The sequence below is a fragment of the Haematobia irritans genome, chromosome 4, assembly GCF_050003625.1.
Source record: "Haematobia irritans isolate KBUSLIRL chromosome 4, ASM5000362v1, whole genome shotgun sequence".
NCBI classification, from domain to species: domain Eukaryota; kingdom Metazoa; phylum Arthropoda; class Insecta; order Diptera; family Muscidae; genus Haematobia; species Haematobia irritans.
Window position 1 is genome coordinate 193,320,567 of NC_134400.1, and position 19,347 is coordinate 193,339,913.

The 19,347-nt window shown below is 32.7% G+C and overlaps 2 protein-coding genes across 2 annotated transcripts; both read left to right on the plus strand.

Moving 5' to 3' along the window:
* The first annotated feature begins 746 nt into the window (after positions 1 to 746).
* LOC142236363 (uncharacterized) lies at positions 747 to 9,034 on the plus strand. The gene is made up of 2 exons (XM_075307607.1): positions 747 to 859; positions 8,424 to 9,034. The coding sequence occupies exons 1-2, from the start codon at positions 848 to 850 to the stop codon at positions 8,817 to 8,819; spliced, it is 408 nt and encodes a 135-aa protein (XP_075163722.1). The 5' UTR covers positions 747 to 847; the 3' UTR covers positions 8,820 to 9,034.
* On the plus strand, positions 8,831 to 18,298 carry LOC142235916 (uncharacterized). The gene is made up of 2 exons (XM_075307165.1): positions 8,831 to 8,867; positions 17,703 to 18,298. The coding sequence occupies exons 1-2, from the start codon at positions 8,831 to 8,833 to the stop codon at positions 18,296 to 18,298; spliced, it is 633 nt and encodes a 210-aa protein (XP_075163280.1).
* The last annotated feature ends 1,049 nt before the right edge of the window (positions 18,299 to 19,347 follow it).

Sequence of the window (19,347 nt, forward strand, 5' to 3'; positions counted from 1 at the left end):
AATCTGAGAGGATAAAGCAAAAATTGCAAAAAAAAATGAAATACTTGCATTTATAATCGCCTGGTAGTAGTCTGGTGCTTGTAGTAATTGTGTCCAAAAGTTGTTACCAATTCAAAAAAAAAAAAAAAAAAAAAAATGCCACAAACATCCTCCACACTACAAACGAGAAGGCTTAAAATCCCGCAACATATTCAATTTCATGCCAAGGAAACTAACTGAAAGTAAAAGTGTTTCTTGTGATATTCCGTCCCAGCCCAATTTTGTTTTAGACTAAGACTACAGCTGTTTTTCTGGATTTTTAAAAACCTACTGGATGGCTTTTGTTGTTTTTTTGCTTTGATTAACACTAACGACAATCGACCGGGGTATTTAATATTAGCATCATAGTTAGCCACTTAACTTCTGGAGTCTTTATTCCCGCTCTCTGATCTGTGGCAGTTGCATATGCTGCTGCTGCTGCTGCTGTTGCCGCAACCAACTATCATCTACTACCGCAACAGCAATGTCTATCAGGCTAAAACCGCCGGTTTATTGGGCTTCTCGTTTTATTTTTCAAAGTCTAGAAGTCGATCATACCAGAAAATAGCTTTACTCTAATGGGTGTTTTGCGGTGAGGCGGGAGGGCTTGCTCTGCTGTCGCTTCTGGGGCACTTTATAGATTTCTCATAACATTTTCACTTCACATTTTAATTTGTCGAATTAAAAAGGTAAACATAATTTTTTCCACTATAAATACTATTGGCCATTGGAACAAGTTATTCAAAACCAAGTTAACACTGTCTGCATACAGAACTTCATCAGTAGTCCTTGTTTTGTGTATACAAAAAACAAAATCCTTGCAATAAAAATGTTCAAATTTGTAAGTTAATCGAAGAAAACCAAAAAAAAAAGGATTAAATAAATAAAAAATAATAATATTATTATAATCAAAAAAAAAAAAAAAAAAAATAATAATATATTAAAAACATTAAAAAAAATTGGAAAATGTGAAACCAAAGGAATCCTTAAACCAAAACCAAAAATTAAATACGAAGTTTACTGGCCAACAGTGGAAAAAATCTACAGCCGAATAGAGCTAACCATACCGAAAAAAAAATCATTAACTTCCCAGCAAAAAAAAAAAAAAAATTGGAAGTGCTTCTAAAGGCAAAACTTTAAAAGCACTTCCAAAAATGTTCTCCCAAAGATGTTACTTATTTTAACTACTCAGGAAGTTCTTTTAATACAATTTTTTGTAACTCGTTTTTTTCATATTATTGAAAGGAAATTTTAACTTTTTATACCCTCCACCACTAACTTTGTCATTCCGTTTGTAACACATCGAAATATTGCTCTAAGACCCCATAAAGTATATATATTCTGGGTCGTGTTGAAATTCTGAATCGATCTGAGTATGTCCGTCCGTCCGTCTGTTGAAATCACGCTAACTTCCGAACGAAACAAGCTATCGACTTGAAATTTGGCACAAGTAGTTATTAATTACGTAGGTCGAATGGTATTGTAAAAAGGCCATATCGGTCCACTTTTACGTATAGCGCCCATATAAACGGACCCTGAAATTTGGTTTGCGGGGACTCTAAGAGAAGCAAATTTCATCCGATCCGGCTGAAATTGCGTACATGGTACCAGCATATGATCTCTAACAACCATGCAAAAAATGGTCCCCATCGGTCCATAATTATATCTAGCCTCCATATAAACCAATCCCCCGATTTGGCTTGCGGAGCCTCTAAGAGAAGCAAATTTCATCCGATCCGGCTGAAATTTGGTACATGGTGTAAGTATATGGTCTCTAATGATCATGCAAAAAATGGTCCCCATCGGTCCATAATTATATATAGCCCCCATATAAACCGATCCCCCGATTTGGCTTGCGGAGCCTCAAAGAGAAGCAAATTTCATCCGATCCGGCTGAAATTTGGTACATGGTGTAAGTATATGGTCTCTAATGACCATGCAAAAACTGGTCCACATCGGTCCATAATTATATATGGCCCCCATATAAACCGATCCCCAGATTTGGCTTGCGGAGCCTCTAAGAGAAGCAAATTTCATCCGATCCAGCTGAAATTTGGTACGTGGTATTGGTATATGGTCTCTAATGATCACGTAAAAATTGGTCCACATTGGTGCATAATTATATATAGCCCCCATATAAACCGATCACAAGATTTGACCTCCGGAGCATCTTGGAAGATCAAAATTCATCTGATTCAGTTGATATTTGGTACGTGGTGTTAATATATGGCCTCAAAAACCCATGCAAATATTGGTCGAAATCGGTCCATAATTATATATAGCCCCCATATAAACCGATTCCCAAATTTGACCTCCGGAGCCCCTTGGAAGAGCAGAATTCATCCGATTCGGTTGAAATTTGGTACGTGATGTAAGTATATGGTATCCAACGACCATGCAGGAATTGGTTCATATCAGCCCATAAGTATATATAGCTCCCATATAAACCGTTCCTCAGATTTGACCTCCGGTGCCTTTTGGAGAAGCAAAATTCATTCGATCTGGTTCAAATTTGGTACGTGGTGGTAGTATATGACATTTAACAGTCATGGCAAAAGTGGTCTATATCAGTCCATAATCATATCTAGCCCCCATATAAATCGATCTCGAGATATGGTTTTCGAGCCTCTTGGAGGACCAAATTTCATCCGAGTCAGTTGAAATTTGGTATATTGTGCTAGTATATGGCCATTAAGAACCATGCCTAACTAGGTCCATATCGGTCTATAGTTATATATAGCCCTCAGATAAATAAATCCCCAATCACAAAAAAATTGGTAATATCAAGGTCATAATTGTATATAGCCCCCATAAAAGCGACCCCCATATTTCAATTCTAGTTCTTTACCACGTATGGACTAACTCACAATTTAGAAAACGATATTAAAAAGTTTTAAGGTACCACAACCCAAGTAATTCGATTGTGGATGACAATCTTTCGTAGAAGTTTCTACGCAATCCATGGTGGAGGGTACATAAGATTCGGCCTGGCCGAACTTACGGCCGTATATACTAGAATTAATAAAATAAACTCTGGCTTCTGGGGCCATATAAGTCCATATCGGGCGAAATATATATATGGGAGCTATATCTAAATCTGAACCGATTTCTTCCAAAATCAATAGGGTTCTATTCTATTTTATACCCTGCGCCACACTGTGGCTGAAAATGGGAGTTAAAAAATTTGAATTAATAAACCATCCTGTGTTGTTGAAATAAAGGCAAGTCCATGTTAAATTCATTGCTTCTACGCCAATTTTGCATTACTTCCGGATCCATTTTTTTTGCTATTCCTTTTTTGCTGGGATAATAAGTCCATATAAAATTCATTAGAGATGTCCAAATTGTGTACTATTTCCGGATAATACTTACTTCTTTGGAATTTTTATAGTATTGCTGGATAACGTTTTGATAATGAGGGTTCAAAGTTATTATACCCTGCGCCACACTGTGGAACAGGGTATTATAATTTAGTGCATATGTTTGTAACACCCAGAAGGAGACGAGATAGACACATGGTGTCTTTGGCAATAATGCTCAGGTCGATATAACCATGTCCGTCTGTCCGTCCGTCCGTCTGTGTGTGAACACATTTTTGTGATCATAGTCTGGGTCGCAATTTAAGTCCAATCGCCTTCAAATTTGGCAGATGTTTCTAATTTGGATCAGAATAGAACCCTATTGGAAGAAATCGGTTCAGATTTAGATATAGCTCCCATATATATCTTTCGCCCGATATGCACTAATATGGAACCAGCAGCCAGAGTTTTATAGCGATTTGCTTGAAATTTTCTACATACATAACACTTAGTCGTATAGTTAAGTGTGCAAAATTCGATTGAAATCGGTTCAGATTTAGATATAGCTCCCATATATATCTTTCGCCCGATATGGACTTATATGGCCCCAGAAGCCAAATTTTTGGTCGAATTTGGTTGAAATTTTGCACTAGGAGTACAATTAGTAATATAGTTAAGTGTACAAAATTTGATTGAAATCGGTTCAGATTTATATATAGCTCCAATATATATCTTTCGCCCGATATGGACTAATATGGTTCTAATAGCCAAATTTTTGGTCCAATTTGGTTGAAATTTTGCACAGGGAGTAGATTTAGCATTGTAGCTATGCGTGCCAAATTTGATTGAAATCGATTCAGATTTAGATATAGCTCCCATATATATCTTTCGCCCGATATGGACTAATATGGTCCTAGAAGCCAGAGTTTTGGCCCAATTTGTTTGAAATTTTGCACTAGGAGTACAATTAGTAGTGCAGTTAAGCGTGCAAAATTTGATTGAAATCGGTTCAGACTTAGATATAGCTTCCATATATATCTTTCGCCCGATATGGACTAATATGGTTCTAATAGCCAGATTTTTGGTCCAATTTGGTTGAAATTTTCCACAGGGAGTAGATTTAGCATTGTAGCTGTGCGTGCCAAATTTGGCTGAAATCTATTCAGATTTAGATATAGCTTCCATATATATCTTTCGCCCGATATGGACTAATATGGTCCTAGAAGCCAGAGTTTTTTGGACTAATATGGTCCTAGAAGCCAGAGTTTTGGCCCAATTTGTTTGAAATTTTGCACTAGGAGTACAATTAGTAGTGCAATTAAGTGTGCAAAATTTGATTGAAATCGGTTCAGATTTAGATATAGCTCCCATATATATCTTTCGCCCGATATGGACTAATATGGTTCTAATAGCCAGATTTTTTGGTCCAATTTGGTTGAAATTTTGCACAAGGAGTAGATTTAGCATTGTAGCTATGCGTGCCAAATTTGATTGAAATCGGACAGATTTACATATAGCTCCCATATATAGCTTTCGCCCGATTTACATTCATATGACCACAGAGGCAAATTTTTTACTCCGATTTAGTTGAAATTTTTGCACAGGGAGTAGAATTAGCATTGTAGCTATGCGCGCCCAATTTGTTGAAATCGGTTCAGATTTAGATATAGCTCCCATATACATTTTTTTCTGATTTCGACAAAAATGGTCAAAATACCAATATTTTCCCTTTTAAATTCGCCTCTGCTTAGTCGAAAACTTGTAAAAAGGACTGTAATTTTCCTTATCATCAAATACATATATATCGAGCGATAATCATAAAAAAACTTTTGCGAAGTTTCCTTAAAATTGCTTCAGATTTAAATGTTTCCCATATTTATACCCTACGCCACACCGTGGCGCATTATTTTACTAACATTGTGTTCCGCCCAAGAACGTTAGCCGACTTAAATTTTGAGTCTATAGATTTTGTAGAAGTCTATCAAATTCTGTCCAGATCGAGTGATATTTAAATGTATGTATTTGGGACAAACCTTTATATATAGCCCCCAACACATTTGACGGATGTGATATGGTATCGAAAATTTAGATCTACAAAGTGGTGCAGGGTATAATATAGTCGGCCCCGCCCGACTTTGGACTTTCCTTACTTGTTTATTTTTTATACCCTCCATCATAGGATGGGGGTATATTAACTTTGTCATTCCGTTTGTAACACATCGAAATATTGCTCTAAGACCCCATAAAGTATATATATTCTGGGTCGTGGTGAAATTCTGAGTCGATCTAAGCATGTCCGTCCGTCCGTCCGTCTGTTGAAATCACGCTAACTTCCGAACTGAACAAGCTATCGACTTGAAACTTCGCACAAGTAGTTGTTATCGATGTAGGTCGGATGGTATTGAAAATGGGCCATATCGGTCCACTTTTACGTATAGCCTTCATATAAAAGGACCCTCAGATTTGGCTTGTGGAGCCTCTAAAAGAAGCATATTTCATCCGATCCGTCTGAAATTTGGTATATGGTGTTGGTATATGGTCTCTAACAACCGTGCAAAAATTGGTCCACATCGGTCCATAATTATATATAGCCCCCATATAAACCGATCCCCAGATTTTGGCTTGCGGAGCCTCAAAGAGAAGCAAATTTCATCCGATCCGGCTGAAATTTGGTACATGATGTTGGTATATGGTCTCTAACAACCGTGCAAAAATTGGTCCACATCGGTCCATAATTATATATAGCCCCCATATAAACCGATCCCCAGATTTTGGCTTGCGGAGCCTCAAAGAGAAGCAAATTTCATCCGATCCGGCTGAAATTTGGTACATGATGTTGGTATATGGTATCTAACAACCGTGCACAAATTGGTCCACATCGGTCCATAATTATATATAGCCCCCATATAAACCGATCCCCAGATTTTGGCTTGCGGAGCCTCAAAGGGAAGCAAATTTCATCCAATCCGGTTGTAATTTGGAACATGGTCCATATCGGTCCATAATTATATATAGCCCCCATATAAAGCGTTCTTCAGATTTGACCTCCGGAGCCTCTTGGAGGAGCAAAATTCATCCGATCCTGTTCAAAGTAGGAACGTGGTGTTAGTATATGGTCGCTAACAACCATACCAAAATTGGTCCAATCACACAAAAATTGGTCCATATCGGTTCATAATCATGGTTGCCACTAGAGCCAAAAATAATCTACCAAAATTTTATTTCTATACAAAATGTTGTCAAAATTTTATTTCTAGAGAAAACTTTGTTAAAATTTTATTCGGTTCATAATAATATTTTCATCATTGTCAAAATTATATTTCTATACAAAATTTTGTCAAAATTTTATTGCTATAGAAAATTTTGTTCAAATTTTATTCGGTTCATAATCATAGTTGCCACTCGAGCCAAAAATAATCGACCAAGATTTTATTTCTATAGAAAATTTTGTCAAAACTTTCTATAGAAAGAAAATTTTGACAAAAATTTCTACAGAAATTAAATTTTAACAAAATTTTCTAAATTTTAACAAATTTTTTTGACTCAAAAGTTTATTTCTATAGAAAATTTTGTTAAAATTTAATTTCTGTAGAAATTTTTGTCAAAATTTTCTTTCTATAGAAAATTTTGTCAAAATTTTTATTTCTATAGAAAATTTTGTGAAAAGTTTATTTCCATCGAAAATTTTTTAATATTTTCTTTCTGTAGAAAATTTTGTCAAAATTTTATGTCTACTTTGTCAAACTGAATTATATACGTATTGTATCGATCTTTTTTGATTTAATATATACCACGTATGGACATACAATTTAGAAGATGGTGTTAGGAGGTTTTAAGATACCTTGCCATCGGCAAGCGTTACCGCAACTTAAGTAATTCGATTGTGGATGGTAGTGTTTAGATGAAGTTTCTACGCAATCCATGATAGAGGGTACATAAGCTTCGGCCTGGCCGAACTTACGGCCGTATATACTTGTTTAATTTAGATTTTTTTTGTTTACTTTGAAGTATAAATATAACTTGGATTTTTAAACTGGCATTTGAATAGCTTTATTTATCTATATCTATATCAAAAGAAAAGCGACAAATGAGATCCTAATATACAATATGTATGTATGTGACCTATTGACTTTTTAAAATCTCTGTAACTTTTTTGTTTATGAAAGTAAATACTTCAAAAGCAAAAGTTTCATATTTTGTTAAGATCTTTATAATGGTTATCAGAAATGGGCATCATAGGGATATACGAAGCGAGTGTGCGTGAGCGTGATTAACCAACCTAATGTCGTGCGTGATTCACGAAAATAATATCTTCGTGAGCGAGCGTGAGTAACGAATTACGGAAAAACACGCTCGCGAAAATAATCCCGCTTACCAACATAAAATGCTTAGGAGTTGAGTTCGTTTATAATTTTTGTGATATCCTAAGTGTTAAAAGTTTTGTAACGCTCTCAATTTTAATCATACTCATGTTTCCAGTCAGGTTCTGTAGGTAAATTACTCATAAAATTTTTCGTGGGTCACACGGTTTTTAGCGAGTCACGACATTTTTCGTGAGTCACGATATTTTTCGTGAGTCACGACATTTAAAAAATTTTCGTGCGTGTGTGTGCGTGAGTACACATTTTCTTTTCGTGAGCGTGCGCGAGCGTGAGTCCTACCAAAAAATATCGTTCGTGAGTGTGCGTGAATAAGATTTTTCCGTCGTGACTGTGCGTGATCGTGAGCAAAATATTACTCACGTGCACACCTCTACTTCAAATGACAACACAGCACAATAAATTGTATTTCGGGGGGTCGTAGTGTGCTCGAAAAAAAAAAGTTTTGGTGTTCTGAAATTGTCTTCGAATATGCTACAAAACTGGGGGGTGACCGCATCAACTTTTTTTCGTGACCCTATCTAGTATGTCCTTCACCATTATAACCCTGATTGTTGTTATGAAAATTTCATTGATAATGGAATGAAATTGGCAACACCTATTTTGGGTATTTTTTTTGTCATTATTTTTAAACACCAAATTAAACGAAAATAAATCAATTTTATTTATGTACATATGTATATATTTTATTGATGTGAAATATTATTTTTTCTATTTAATTTTGTAGGTTCTCGTCACTCTTGCTTTAGTTGCTAGCGCTGCTGCCGCTCCTGGCTATTTGGGTGGTGGTGGTGGTCTTGGCCATGGTTATCTTGGCGGTGGCCATGCCATTGCTGCAGCTCCTGCAATCTCCATAGCTCATGCTCCGGCTATTTCCCATTCCTATGCAGCTCCTGCCATTACAAAAATTGCAGCTGCTCCTGCCATCTCTTATGCTGCACCAATTGCCAAAATTAGCTATGCTGCTCCTGCCTTAAGCTTGGGTCATGGATTAGGCTATGGCGGTGGCCATGGCTTGGCTTTAGGTGGTCATGGTTATGCTTTAGGTGGCCATGGCTTGGCTTTAGGTGGTCATGGTTTGGCCTTAGGTGGTCATGGTTTGGGATACGGCCATGGCTGGTAAGTCCTGTTAATATGAACGAGGACAAACCTGCTCGTTGTTTAGTAAACAGTATTTTTGGAGAAAAACACAAATTAAAGGGAGATTGAGAGAAAGAGAGAAGAGATTGGATTTGAACGTATGTGGACTGTAAAGATATTTTTTTTTTGTTATTAAAGATTTGTTGTCGATTATTATCTTGAATACTGTTGAAAATAAAAATTAGAAAATAAACTAAATTGTTACTTTTTATTGGTCTTGGGTCCTTTTACAAAATTTCTCTAATGTTGGAGAAGGACAAACATGTGCTATAGAATACATTCTTAAGGGGAAATGTAGCAACACTACAAGTACACGCACACCCAGAGAAGGAATATGATCACCTGAAACATGTTTTAAGAGCAAAATATTATTTTTGGGTGGTGACCATGTAACATGGTTTTCGCAAAAATGTTGTGTTCTCGCCAAACATAAAATGCTTTCCAAAAACAGATACATAATTTTCGAGAAAATAAAATGGTTGCGATAAAAATGTTACATGGTCACCACACAAAAATAATATTTTGCTCTTGAAACATGTTTGAGGTGATCATATTCCTTCTCTGGGTGTACATAGGAGATTCGTTAAGTACTTAGCCACAATACTTGATGTAAGAATATACACGCACAGAAAAAACATGTTTGGACATGGTTTGCCGCATCGGTTTAATTCTTATATAGATCATGCAATTGTCGCAAAAACCATGTATTTTATCTTTGTTAAAATAATTTTCTAGCCGTGAAAAATGTATGGTGGCAATAAGCACTTAAATGGTTCTCAAATGCCGCAAACATGTTCTATCATTTAAATGATAGAATTTGAGACCATTACATGGTCGTGAAAATCATGTACCTGACAATTCAATTTTTTGACTTTTTGCATATGTCTAGAATCATTACATGGTCATAAAAACCATGTACATTTTTTTCGTGACCATTTAATTTTTAACTTTTTGGCAGCGAAACGAATTTTATAAAAACATTGATCAGGTACACACGATTTTCATTTTGCGCATCAGTCGTGTTTTGATTGTTGCTTGGAATTGACGGAGAATACGGAATTATTGTGTTAATTTATTTATTCAGAAGTGGCACGCGGTTTTATGGGAACACAAAAAAGGGAAGTGTAATTGATATATGGCCGTAAGTTCGGCCAGGCCGAATCTTATGTACCCTCCACCATGGATTGCGTAGAAACTTCTACGAAAGACTGTCATCCACAATCGAATTACTTCGGTTTTGGGATCTTAAAACTTCTTAACATCGTTTTCTAAATTGTGAGTTAGCCCATTCGTGGTATATATTAGACAAAAAACTTATGTGTAGGTAAGTCTACAAATAATTACGAATCGATATGGACTTTTGCACGGTACGTAGGGAGCCAGAATTAAAATATGGGGGTCACTCATATGGGGGCTATATACAATTATGAACTTGATATGGACCAATTTTTGTTTGATTGGGGATCGATTTATCTGAGGGCTATAACTAACTATAGACCGATATGAACCTAGTTAGGCATGGTTCTTAATGGCCATATACTAGCACAATGTACCAAATTTCAACTGAGTCGGATGATGATTATGGACTGATATGGACCACTTTTGGCATGGTTGTTAAATATCATACCACCATCATAGGATGGGGGTATAATAACTTTGTCTTTCCGTTTGTAACACATCGAAATATTGCTCTAAGACACCATAAAGTATATATATTCTGGGTCGTGGTGAAATTCTGAGTCGATCTGAGCATGTCCGTCCGTCCGTCCGTCTGTTAAAATCACGCTAGCTTCCGAACGAAACAAGCTATCGACTTGAAACTTGGCACAAGTAGTTGTTATTGATGTAGGACCATATAAACGGACCCCCAAATTTGGCTTGCGATTGCTCTAAGAGAAGCAAATTTCATCTGATCCGTTTAAAATTTGATACATGGCGTTAGTATATGGTCTCTAACCACCATGCAAAAATTGGTCCATATCGGTCCACTTTTACGTATAGCCCCCATATAAACGGACCCCCAAATTTGGCTTGCGATCTCTCTAAGAGAAGCAAATTTCATCATATCGGGCTGAAATTTGGTACATGGTGTTAGTAAATGGTCTCTAACAACAGTGCAAAAATTGGTCCATATCGGTTCATAATTATATATAGCCCCCATATAAACCAATCCCCCGATTTGGCTTGCGGAGCCACTAAGAAACGAAAATTTCATCCGATCCGGCTGAAATTTGGTACATGGTGTAAGTATATGGTCTCTAATGACCATGCAAAAATTGGTCCATATCGGTCCATAATTATATATGGCCTCCATTTAAATCTATTCCCAGATTTGTCCTCCGGAGCCTCTTGGAGGAGCAAAATTCATCCGATCCGGTTGAAATTTGGAACATGGTGTTAGAATGTCGTCTCTAACAAACACGCAAGAATTGGTCCATATCGGTCCATAATTATATATAGCCCCCATATAAACCGTTCCCCAGAATTGATCTCCGGAGCCTCTTGGAGGAGTAAAATTCATCCGATCCGGTTGAAATTTAGTACGTGGTCTTAGTATACGGTCTCTAACACCCATGCAAAAATTTGTCCATGTCGGTCCATAACTATATATAGCCCCCATATAAACCGATCCCCAAATTTGACCTCCGGAGCCTCTTGGAGGGGAAAAATTCATCCGATCCGGTTGAAATGTGGTACCTGATGTTAGTATACGGTCTCTAACAACCATGCAAAAATTGGTCCATATCGGTCCATAATTATATATAGCCCCCATATAAACCGATCCCCAGATTTGACCTCCGGAGCTTCATTGAGGGGCAAAATTCATCCGATCCTGTTGAAATTTGGTACCTGATGTTAGTATACGGCCTCTAACAACCATGCAAAAATTGGTCCATATCGGTTCATAATTATATATAGCTCCCATATAAACCGATCCCCAGATTTGAACTCCGGAGCCTCTTGGAGGAGCAAAATTCATCCGATCCAATTGAAATTTAGTACGTGGTGTTAGTATATAGTCTCTAACAACCATGGAAAAATTGGTCCATATCGGTTCATAATTATATATAGCTCCCATATAAACCGATCCCCAGATTTGACCTCAGGAGCCTCTTGGAGGAGCGAAATTCATCCGATCCAGTTGAAATTTGGTACATGGTGTTTGGTATATGGTATCTAACAACCATGCAAAAATTGGTCCATATCGGTCCATAATTATATATAGCAAAAGTCATCCGATGCGGTTGAAATTTGGTACATTTTGTCAATATATGGCCTCTAACAGCCATGTAAAAATTGGTCAATATCGGTCTTTAGTTATATATAGCCGATGACTTATTACACAAAAATTGGTCCATATCGCCAAATATAATCTACCAAAACTTTATTTCCATAGAAAATTTTGTCAAATTTTATTACTATAGAAAGTTGTGTCAAAATTTCATTTCTATAGAAAGTTTTGTCAAACGTTTATTTCTATAGAAAATTTTGTCAAGTTTTTATTTCTATAGAAAATTTTGTCAAACTATATTATATACGTATTTAATCGGCCTTTTTTTGTTTAATATATACCCCGTATGGGCTAACTTACAATTTAGAAGACAGTGTTAAAAAGTTTTACGATAACTTGCCATCGGGAAGTGTTATCGCAACCCAAGTAATTCGATTGTGGATGACAGCCTTTAGTAGAAGTTCCTACGCAATCCATGGTGGAGGGTACATAAGATTCGGCCTGGCCGAACTTACGGCCGTATATACTTGTTTAGTTTAATATATACCACGTATGGATTATGTGGTACATATTACGGTGTTAGGAGGTTCTAAGACACCTTGCCCTCGGCAAGTGTTACCGCAACCCAAGTAATTCGATTGTGGATGACAGTCTTCAGTAGAAGTTTCTACGCAATCCATGGTGGAGGGTACATAAGCTTCGGCCTGGCCGAACTTACGGATGTATATACTTGTTTTTATTTGAAGTTACATGATGTCTTCGTTTGTACATTTGATGGGCACGAAATAAATATGGAATGATTACTTATTATTGAATTAGAACCAAAATAGCGTGTAACAAGTATATACGTCCGTAAGTTAGGCCAGGCCGAATCTTATGTACCCTCCACCATAGATTGCGTAGAAATTAACACCACATACCAAATTTCAGCCGGATCGGATGAAATTTTCTTTTCTTAGAGGCTCGGCAAGCCAACTCCGGGGATCGGTTTATATGGGGGCTATATATAATTATGGACCGATGGGGACCAATATTTGCATAGTTGTTAGAGGCCATATACTAACACCATGTACAAAATTTCAGCCGGATCGGTTGAAATTTGCTTCTCTTAGAGGATCGATGTGTTACAAACGGAATGACAAAGTTAATATACCCCCATCCTATGGTGGAGGGTATAAAAATTTACCTGGTTTTTGTTCTGCATTTTGCTATAGGGTATCATTTATTTTTATTTGCAGTTACATGATGTCTTCGTTTGTACATTTGATGGGCACGAAATAAATATGGAATGATTGCTTATTATTGAATTTGAACCAAAATAGCGTGTAACAAGTATATACGTCCGTAAGTTCGGCCAGGTCGAATCTTATGTACCCTCCACCATTGATTGCGTAGAAACTTCTACGAAAGACTGTCATCCACAATCGAATTAATTGAAATTGATTCCTCGATCTGATCTTTCCAACTTCTTCCTTCCCATGCGGTCCGCTTTGTCCCAGAGCCTCCTCCTGCTCGTTCTCTTTGAAATAAAGCTCAGAACAACTAACCAGAGGCCCTGATGAATATATGGAGGCTTTATCTAAATCTAAACCAAATTAGATCAAACTTGGCACACTTAAATATCATATTAAATAAATTCTCTGTGGAAACTATCCAGTCAATTGAAGGAAAATTCCATTGAAAATGGGTCTAAAATATGAAATAGTCTACCATATTTCCCCAACTCTGGTGAACGTATATATAGGAGTTACATATAATCTGAACCGATTTCGACTAAATTTGACATGTATAGTTAGAATAATAATTCTGCTATTTCTGCAAAATTTCACGTAATTGGGAGTTTAACTTTGGCCCCCGTGGTCATTTGAGTGTAAATCAGGCGAATGATATATATGGGAACTATATCTAAATCTTAACCGATTTCAACCAAATTTGGCACACTTACTGATACTGTTAAACGTACTCCTTGTGCATAATTTGAAACAATTCAGGGCAAAACTCGGGCTGTTGAGGCCATATAAGTGGAAATCGGACGAAAGATATATATATATATATATATATATATATATATATATATATATATATATATATATATATATATATATATATTATATATATATATATATATATATATAATATATATATATATATATATATATATATATATATATATATATATATATATATATATATATATATATATATATATATATATATATATATATATATATATATATATATATATATATATATATATATAGATATATATATATATATATATATATATATATATAATATATATATATATATATATATATATATATATATATATATATATATATATATATATATATATATATATATATATATATATATATATATATATATATATATATATATATATATATATATATATATATATATATATATATATATATATATATATATATATGTATATATATATATATATATATATATATATATATATATATATATATATATGGGAGGTATATCTAAATCTGAACCGATTTCAATCAAATTTAGCAAGCATTGGTAGAATGTCAATTCTACTCTCTGTGCAAAATTTCACGAAAATCGCTACTAAACTTTGGCCTCTGTTGCCATATGAGTCTAAATCGGACGAAGGATATATGGGAGCTATATCTAAATCTGAACCGATTTGGTTTTTCGAGACTCATAAAATATTCGGATATACGGAATTTGAAGAACATCGGTTGATAAACACGAAACCAGATCGGGGATAAATATATATGACAGCTATATCTAAATCTGAACCGATTTTTTTCAAATCAATAGCGATTGTCTTTGTTGCCAAAAAAAACAACCCTATGCCAAATTTGAGGACGATCGGACTTAAACTGCGACCTGTACTTTGCGCACAAAAATATATGGACAGACACACAGACGGACGGACAGATATACAGATAGACGGGCATCGCTAAATCGACTCAGAATTTAATTCTAAGACGATCGGTATACGAAACGATGGGTCTCAGACTTTTCCTTCTTGGCGTTACATACAAATGCACAAACTTATTATACCCTGTACCAAGGTAGTGGTGAAGGTATCATAATTTATTTATCGACATTTTAAAGAGAATGTTAACGAAATTTATTATCGGGTGTCCCAAAAAATAGTCAAGTTAACCAAATTAATACAGGCCTTTTAATTTGGTAGGGGTATATATATCGTATTTTTTAAACTAGACAAGCAGAAAAATTCTTAAGGACTATATCATGGTCAATATTACTACAGTTTAGTTCATTTTGCAATGAAAAAGGGTTCACTGTTTTTTCAGTGTAGTGTCTTTGAAATTGTGATAATAATTCACCATTTTATTAATAAATCCTTTACAAATAGGCATTGATGTTTCGTATATGGTATAAAATAGAGAGCAGAACTACACGAAAACCAACACTTCAATACGATTAACTTTATTATAAAATTTTTCAAAATATTTTTTATCTCAATATGGTATGGGGACATTTTTTAACGAGACCATAATTAAAATAATTTAAATCACTCTCTAACTAATTTAGAAAAACTACGAAAATATAAAAAAAAAATGGAATAAATGACATTATTCTGATTCACCGCAAAAAAAAAAAAAAACGAAAACAAAAAACGAATAAATTAAAGACTCCATTAAGAGAAGGCAAAAAAATAAAAATACTCCACCTGATTTAAATACCCTACATCACAGTATGAGCTAAGGCCATTTACATAACTCTATTTGCAACGTACTTAATATAAATAGCTTAAACCATAGAAGATAAATATCTTTGACCACCAGAAGTAGCTAGATAGGTCGTAATAAAATTTTGACAAAATATTCATAGAAATAATATTTTGACAAAATTTTCATAGAAATAAAATGTTGACAAAATTTTCATAGAAATACGCTCTTGACAAAATTTTCTATAGAAATAAAATTTTGAAAAAATTTGAACAAAATTTTCTATATATAATAAACCTTTGAAAAAATGTTCAATAAAAATAAAATGTTGACAAAATTTTCTATAGAAATAAAATTTTGACAAAAGTGTCAATAGAAATAAAATTTTGACAATATTTTCTATAGAAATAAAATGTTGACAAAATTTTCTGTAGAAATAAAATTTTGACAAAAAAATTTTAAACCAAATTTTCTAAAGAAATAATGTATTGGCAAAATTTTCTATAGTAATAAAATAAATACAAAAAGTTCTATAGAAATAACATTTTAACAAAATTGTCTATAGAAATCAAATTTTGTCAAAATTGTCTATAGAAATAAAATTTTGTCAAAATTTTCTATAGAAAAAAATTTTGTCAAAATTTTCTATAGAAATAAAATTTGAAAAAAAGTCTCCAGAAATACAATTTTGAGAAAATTTTCTATAGAAATAAAATTTTATTTGCATAGAAAATTTTGTGAATTTTTTTCTATTTATGAACATCAACCAATCTACAAAATAATATTTTATTTCATAAAAAAAATGTGTTAAAATTTATTTCTATAGAAAATGTTGTAAAAATTTTGTTTTAATAGAAAATTGTGTAAAATTTTATTTCTATAGAAAATTTTGTCAAAATTTTATTTCTATAGAAAATTTTGTCAAAATTGTATACCTATAGAAAATTTTGTCCAAATTTTTTTCTTTTAGAAATTTGTCAAAATTTATTTTCTATAAAAATTTTGGCAAAAGCTTAATTTCTATAGACAATTTTGTGAAAATTATATTTCTACAGAAAATTTTGTGAAAATTTTATTTTTTTTAAGAAAATTTTGTCAAAATTTTATTTCTATAGAAACTTTTGTCAAACTTTCATTTCTATAGAAAATTTTGTCAATTTTATTTCTATAGAAATTTTTGTCTATAGAAAATTAAAATTTTATTTCTATAAAAAGTTTTGTCTAAATTTTATCTCTATAGAAAATTTTGTCCAAATTTTATCTCTATAGAAAATTTTGTCAAAATTTTATTTCTATTGAAAATTTTGTCAAAATCTTATTTCTATAGAAATTTGTCAAAATTTATTTTATAAATTTTATTTTGGACAAAATTTTCTATAGTATAAAATTTTAACAAAATTTTCTATATAAAATAAAATTTTGAAAAAATTTTCAATAAAAATAAAATTTTGAGAAAATTTTCTATAGAAATAAAATTTTATTTGCATAGAAAATTTTGTGAATTTTTTTCTATGTATGAACATCAAAAATTCGACCAATCTACAAACTAATATTTTATTTCATAAAAAAAATTGTTAAAATTTTATTTCTATAGAAAATGTTGTAAAAATTTTGTTTTAATAGAAAATTGAGTAAAAATTTTATTTCTATACAAAATTTTGTCAAAATTGTATACCTATAGAAAATTTTGTCAAAACTTTATTTTATTTATACAGAAAATTTTGTGAAAATTTTATTTTTTTAAGAAAATTTTGTCAAAAGTTTATTTCTATAGAAAATTTTGTCAATTTGATTTCTATAGAAATTTTTGTCTATAGAAAATTTTGTCAAAATTTTATTTCTATAAGTGATGAGGATTTCTACGAGAAAAACATCAAACGCATAGGAGACATTTTACATAAAAATGAGTTTCCAACTCGCACTATACAACAATTAGTTAAATATGTAAAGGAGGACAAAGTAACTCGATTGGAGGACCCGAAAAAGTATATTTCAGTCACATACATACCAGGCTTCACGGAAAGGCTGAAGAATTCAAATATATTTGACAAAGAAAAATTCCAGTTAGCCGAGAAGACACATCGCACAGTCAATGAACTTTATAGTAGGACGAAATCTAAGTTAAAAACGGAAGAAAAGTCGGATGTGGTTTATAAGATTAAATGCAACGGCGACGAGTTGAACACATGTAATAAAATATATGTTGGCACAACAAAAACGAAACTTAAAACTAGACTATCAGGTCACAAATCTGACGTAAAGGCTATTGATCGTCCTTTGGAACAAAAAACTGCACTCGCTGCCCACTGTGCATTGCCTGGACATAAACCAAATTTGACCCAAGTTGACATTTTAGCTGAAGAGAGACACCATAATAAGAGATTCACTTTAGAAATGCTACATATTATTGACGTTCCATCGGAGAAGAGACTTAATTACAAAACGGATATAGATGGATGCTCACACATATACAGGGAAATCGTTATAAAAAGCAGAGATCGACAACGAAAGTTAGTCAGTAAGGTGTCATAAAACAGTAAAGTGCAATTTCACTCTTGTTTTATTTAATGTAATTATTACACACTTAAATGGTTGTAATGTGAAAATAAAAATGTGATATTTTTGTTATATATATATATGTTTAGTACCTGGTCCTGATGAAGATTGACGATGTCAAATCGAAATATTGGCTTCAATAAAGTAAAACTCGAATAAAAAACATCTGGAGTTTTTTCATTAATGACCTTGAGCTGGACTAAAACCAAAAATAAAATTTTATTTCTGTAGAATCTTTTGTCAATATTTAACTTCTATAGAAAATTTTATCAAAATTTTATTTCTATAGAAAATTTTGTGAAAACTTTATTTCTATAGAAAATTTTGCCAAAACTTTATTTCCATAGAAAATTTTGCCAAAATTTTATTTCTATAGAAAATTGTGTAAACATTTTATTTCTATAGAAGATTTTGTCAAAATTTTATTTCTATAAAAAATTTTGTCAAAATTTTATTTCCATAGTATTTTGCCAAAATTTAGTTTCTATAGAAAATTTTGTCAAAATTTTATTTCTATAATTGTCTATAGAATTTCTATAGAAAATTTTGTGAAAATTTTATTCTATAGAAAATTTTGTCAAAATTTTATTTCTATAGAAAGTTTTTTCAAAATTTTATTTCTGTAGAAAATTTTGTCAAAATTTTATTTCTATAAAAATTTTTATTTTAATAGACAATTGTGAAAAAAAAAGAAAATTTTGTCAAAATTTTATTCCTATAGAAAATTTTGTCTAAATTTTATTTCTATACAAAATTTTGTCAAAATTTTATTTCTATAGAAAATTTTGTCAAAATTGTATACCTATAGAAAATGTTGTCCAAATTTTATTCTTTTAGAAATTTGTCAAAATTTATTTTCTATAAAAAATTTTGTCAAAGCTTAATTTCTATAGACAATTTTGTGAAAATTATATTTCTACAAAAAATTTTGTGAAAATTTTATTTTTTTTAGAAAATTTTGTCAAAATTTTTATTTTATAGAAAATTTTGTCAAACTTTCATTTCTATAGAAAATTTTGTCAATT

Coding starts and splice junctions, on each gene's coding strand:
- LOC142235916 (XM_075307165.1), top strand. CDS start 8,831: ATGAACGAGGACAAACCTGCTCGTTGTTTAGTAAACA. Junction 8,868..17,702: donor TGCTCGTTGTTTAGTAAACA/GTATTTTTGGAG, acceptor TACAACAATTAG/TTAAATATGTAAAGGAGGAC.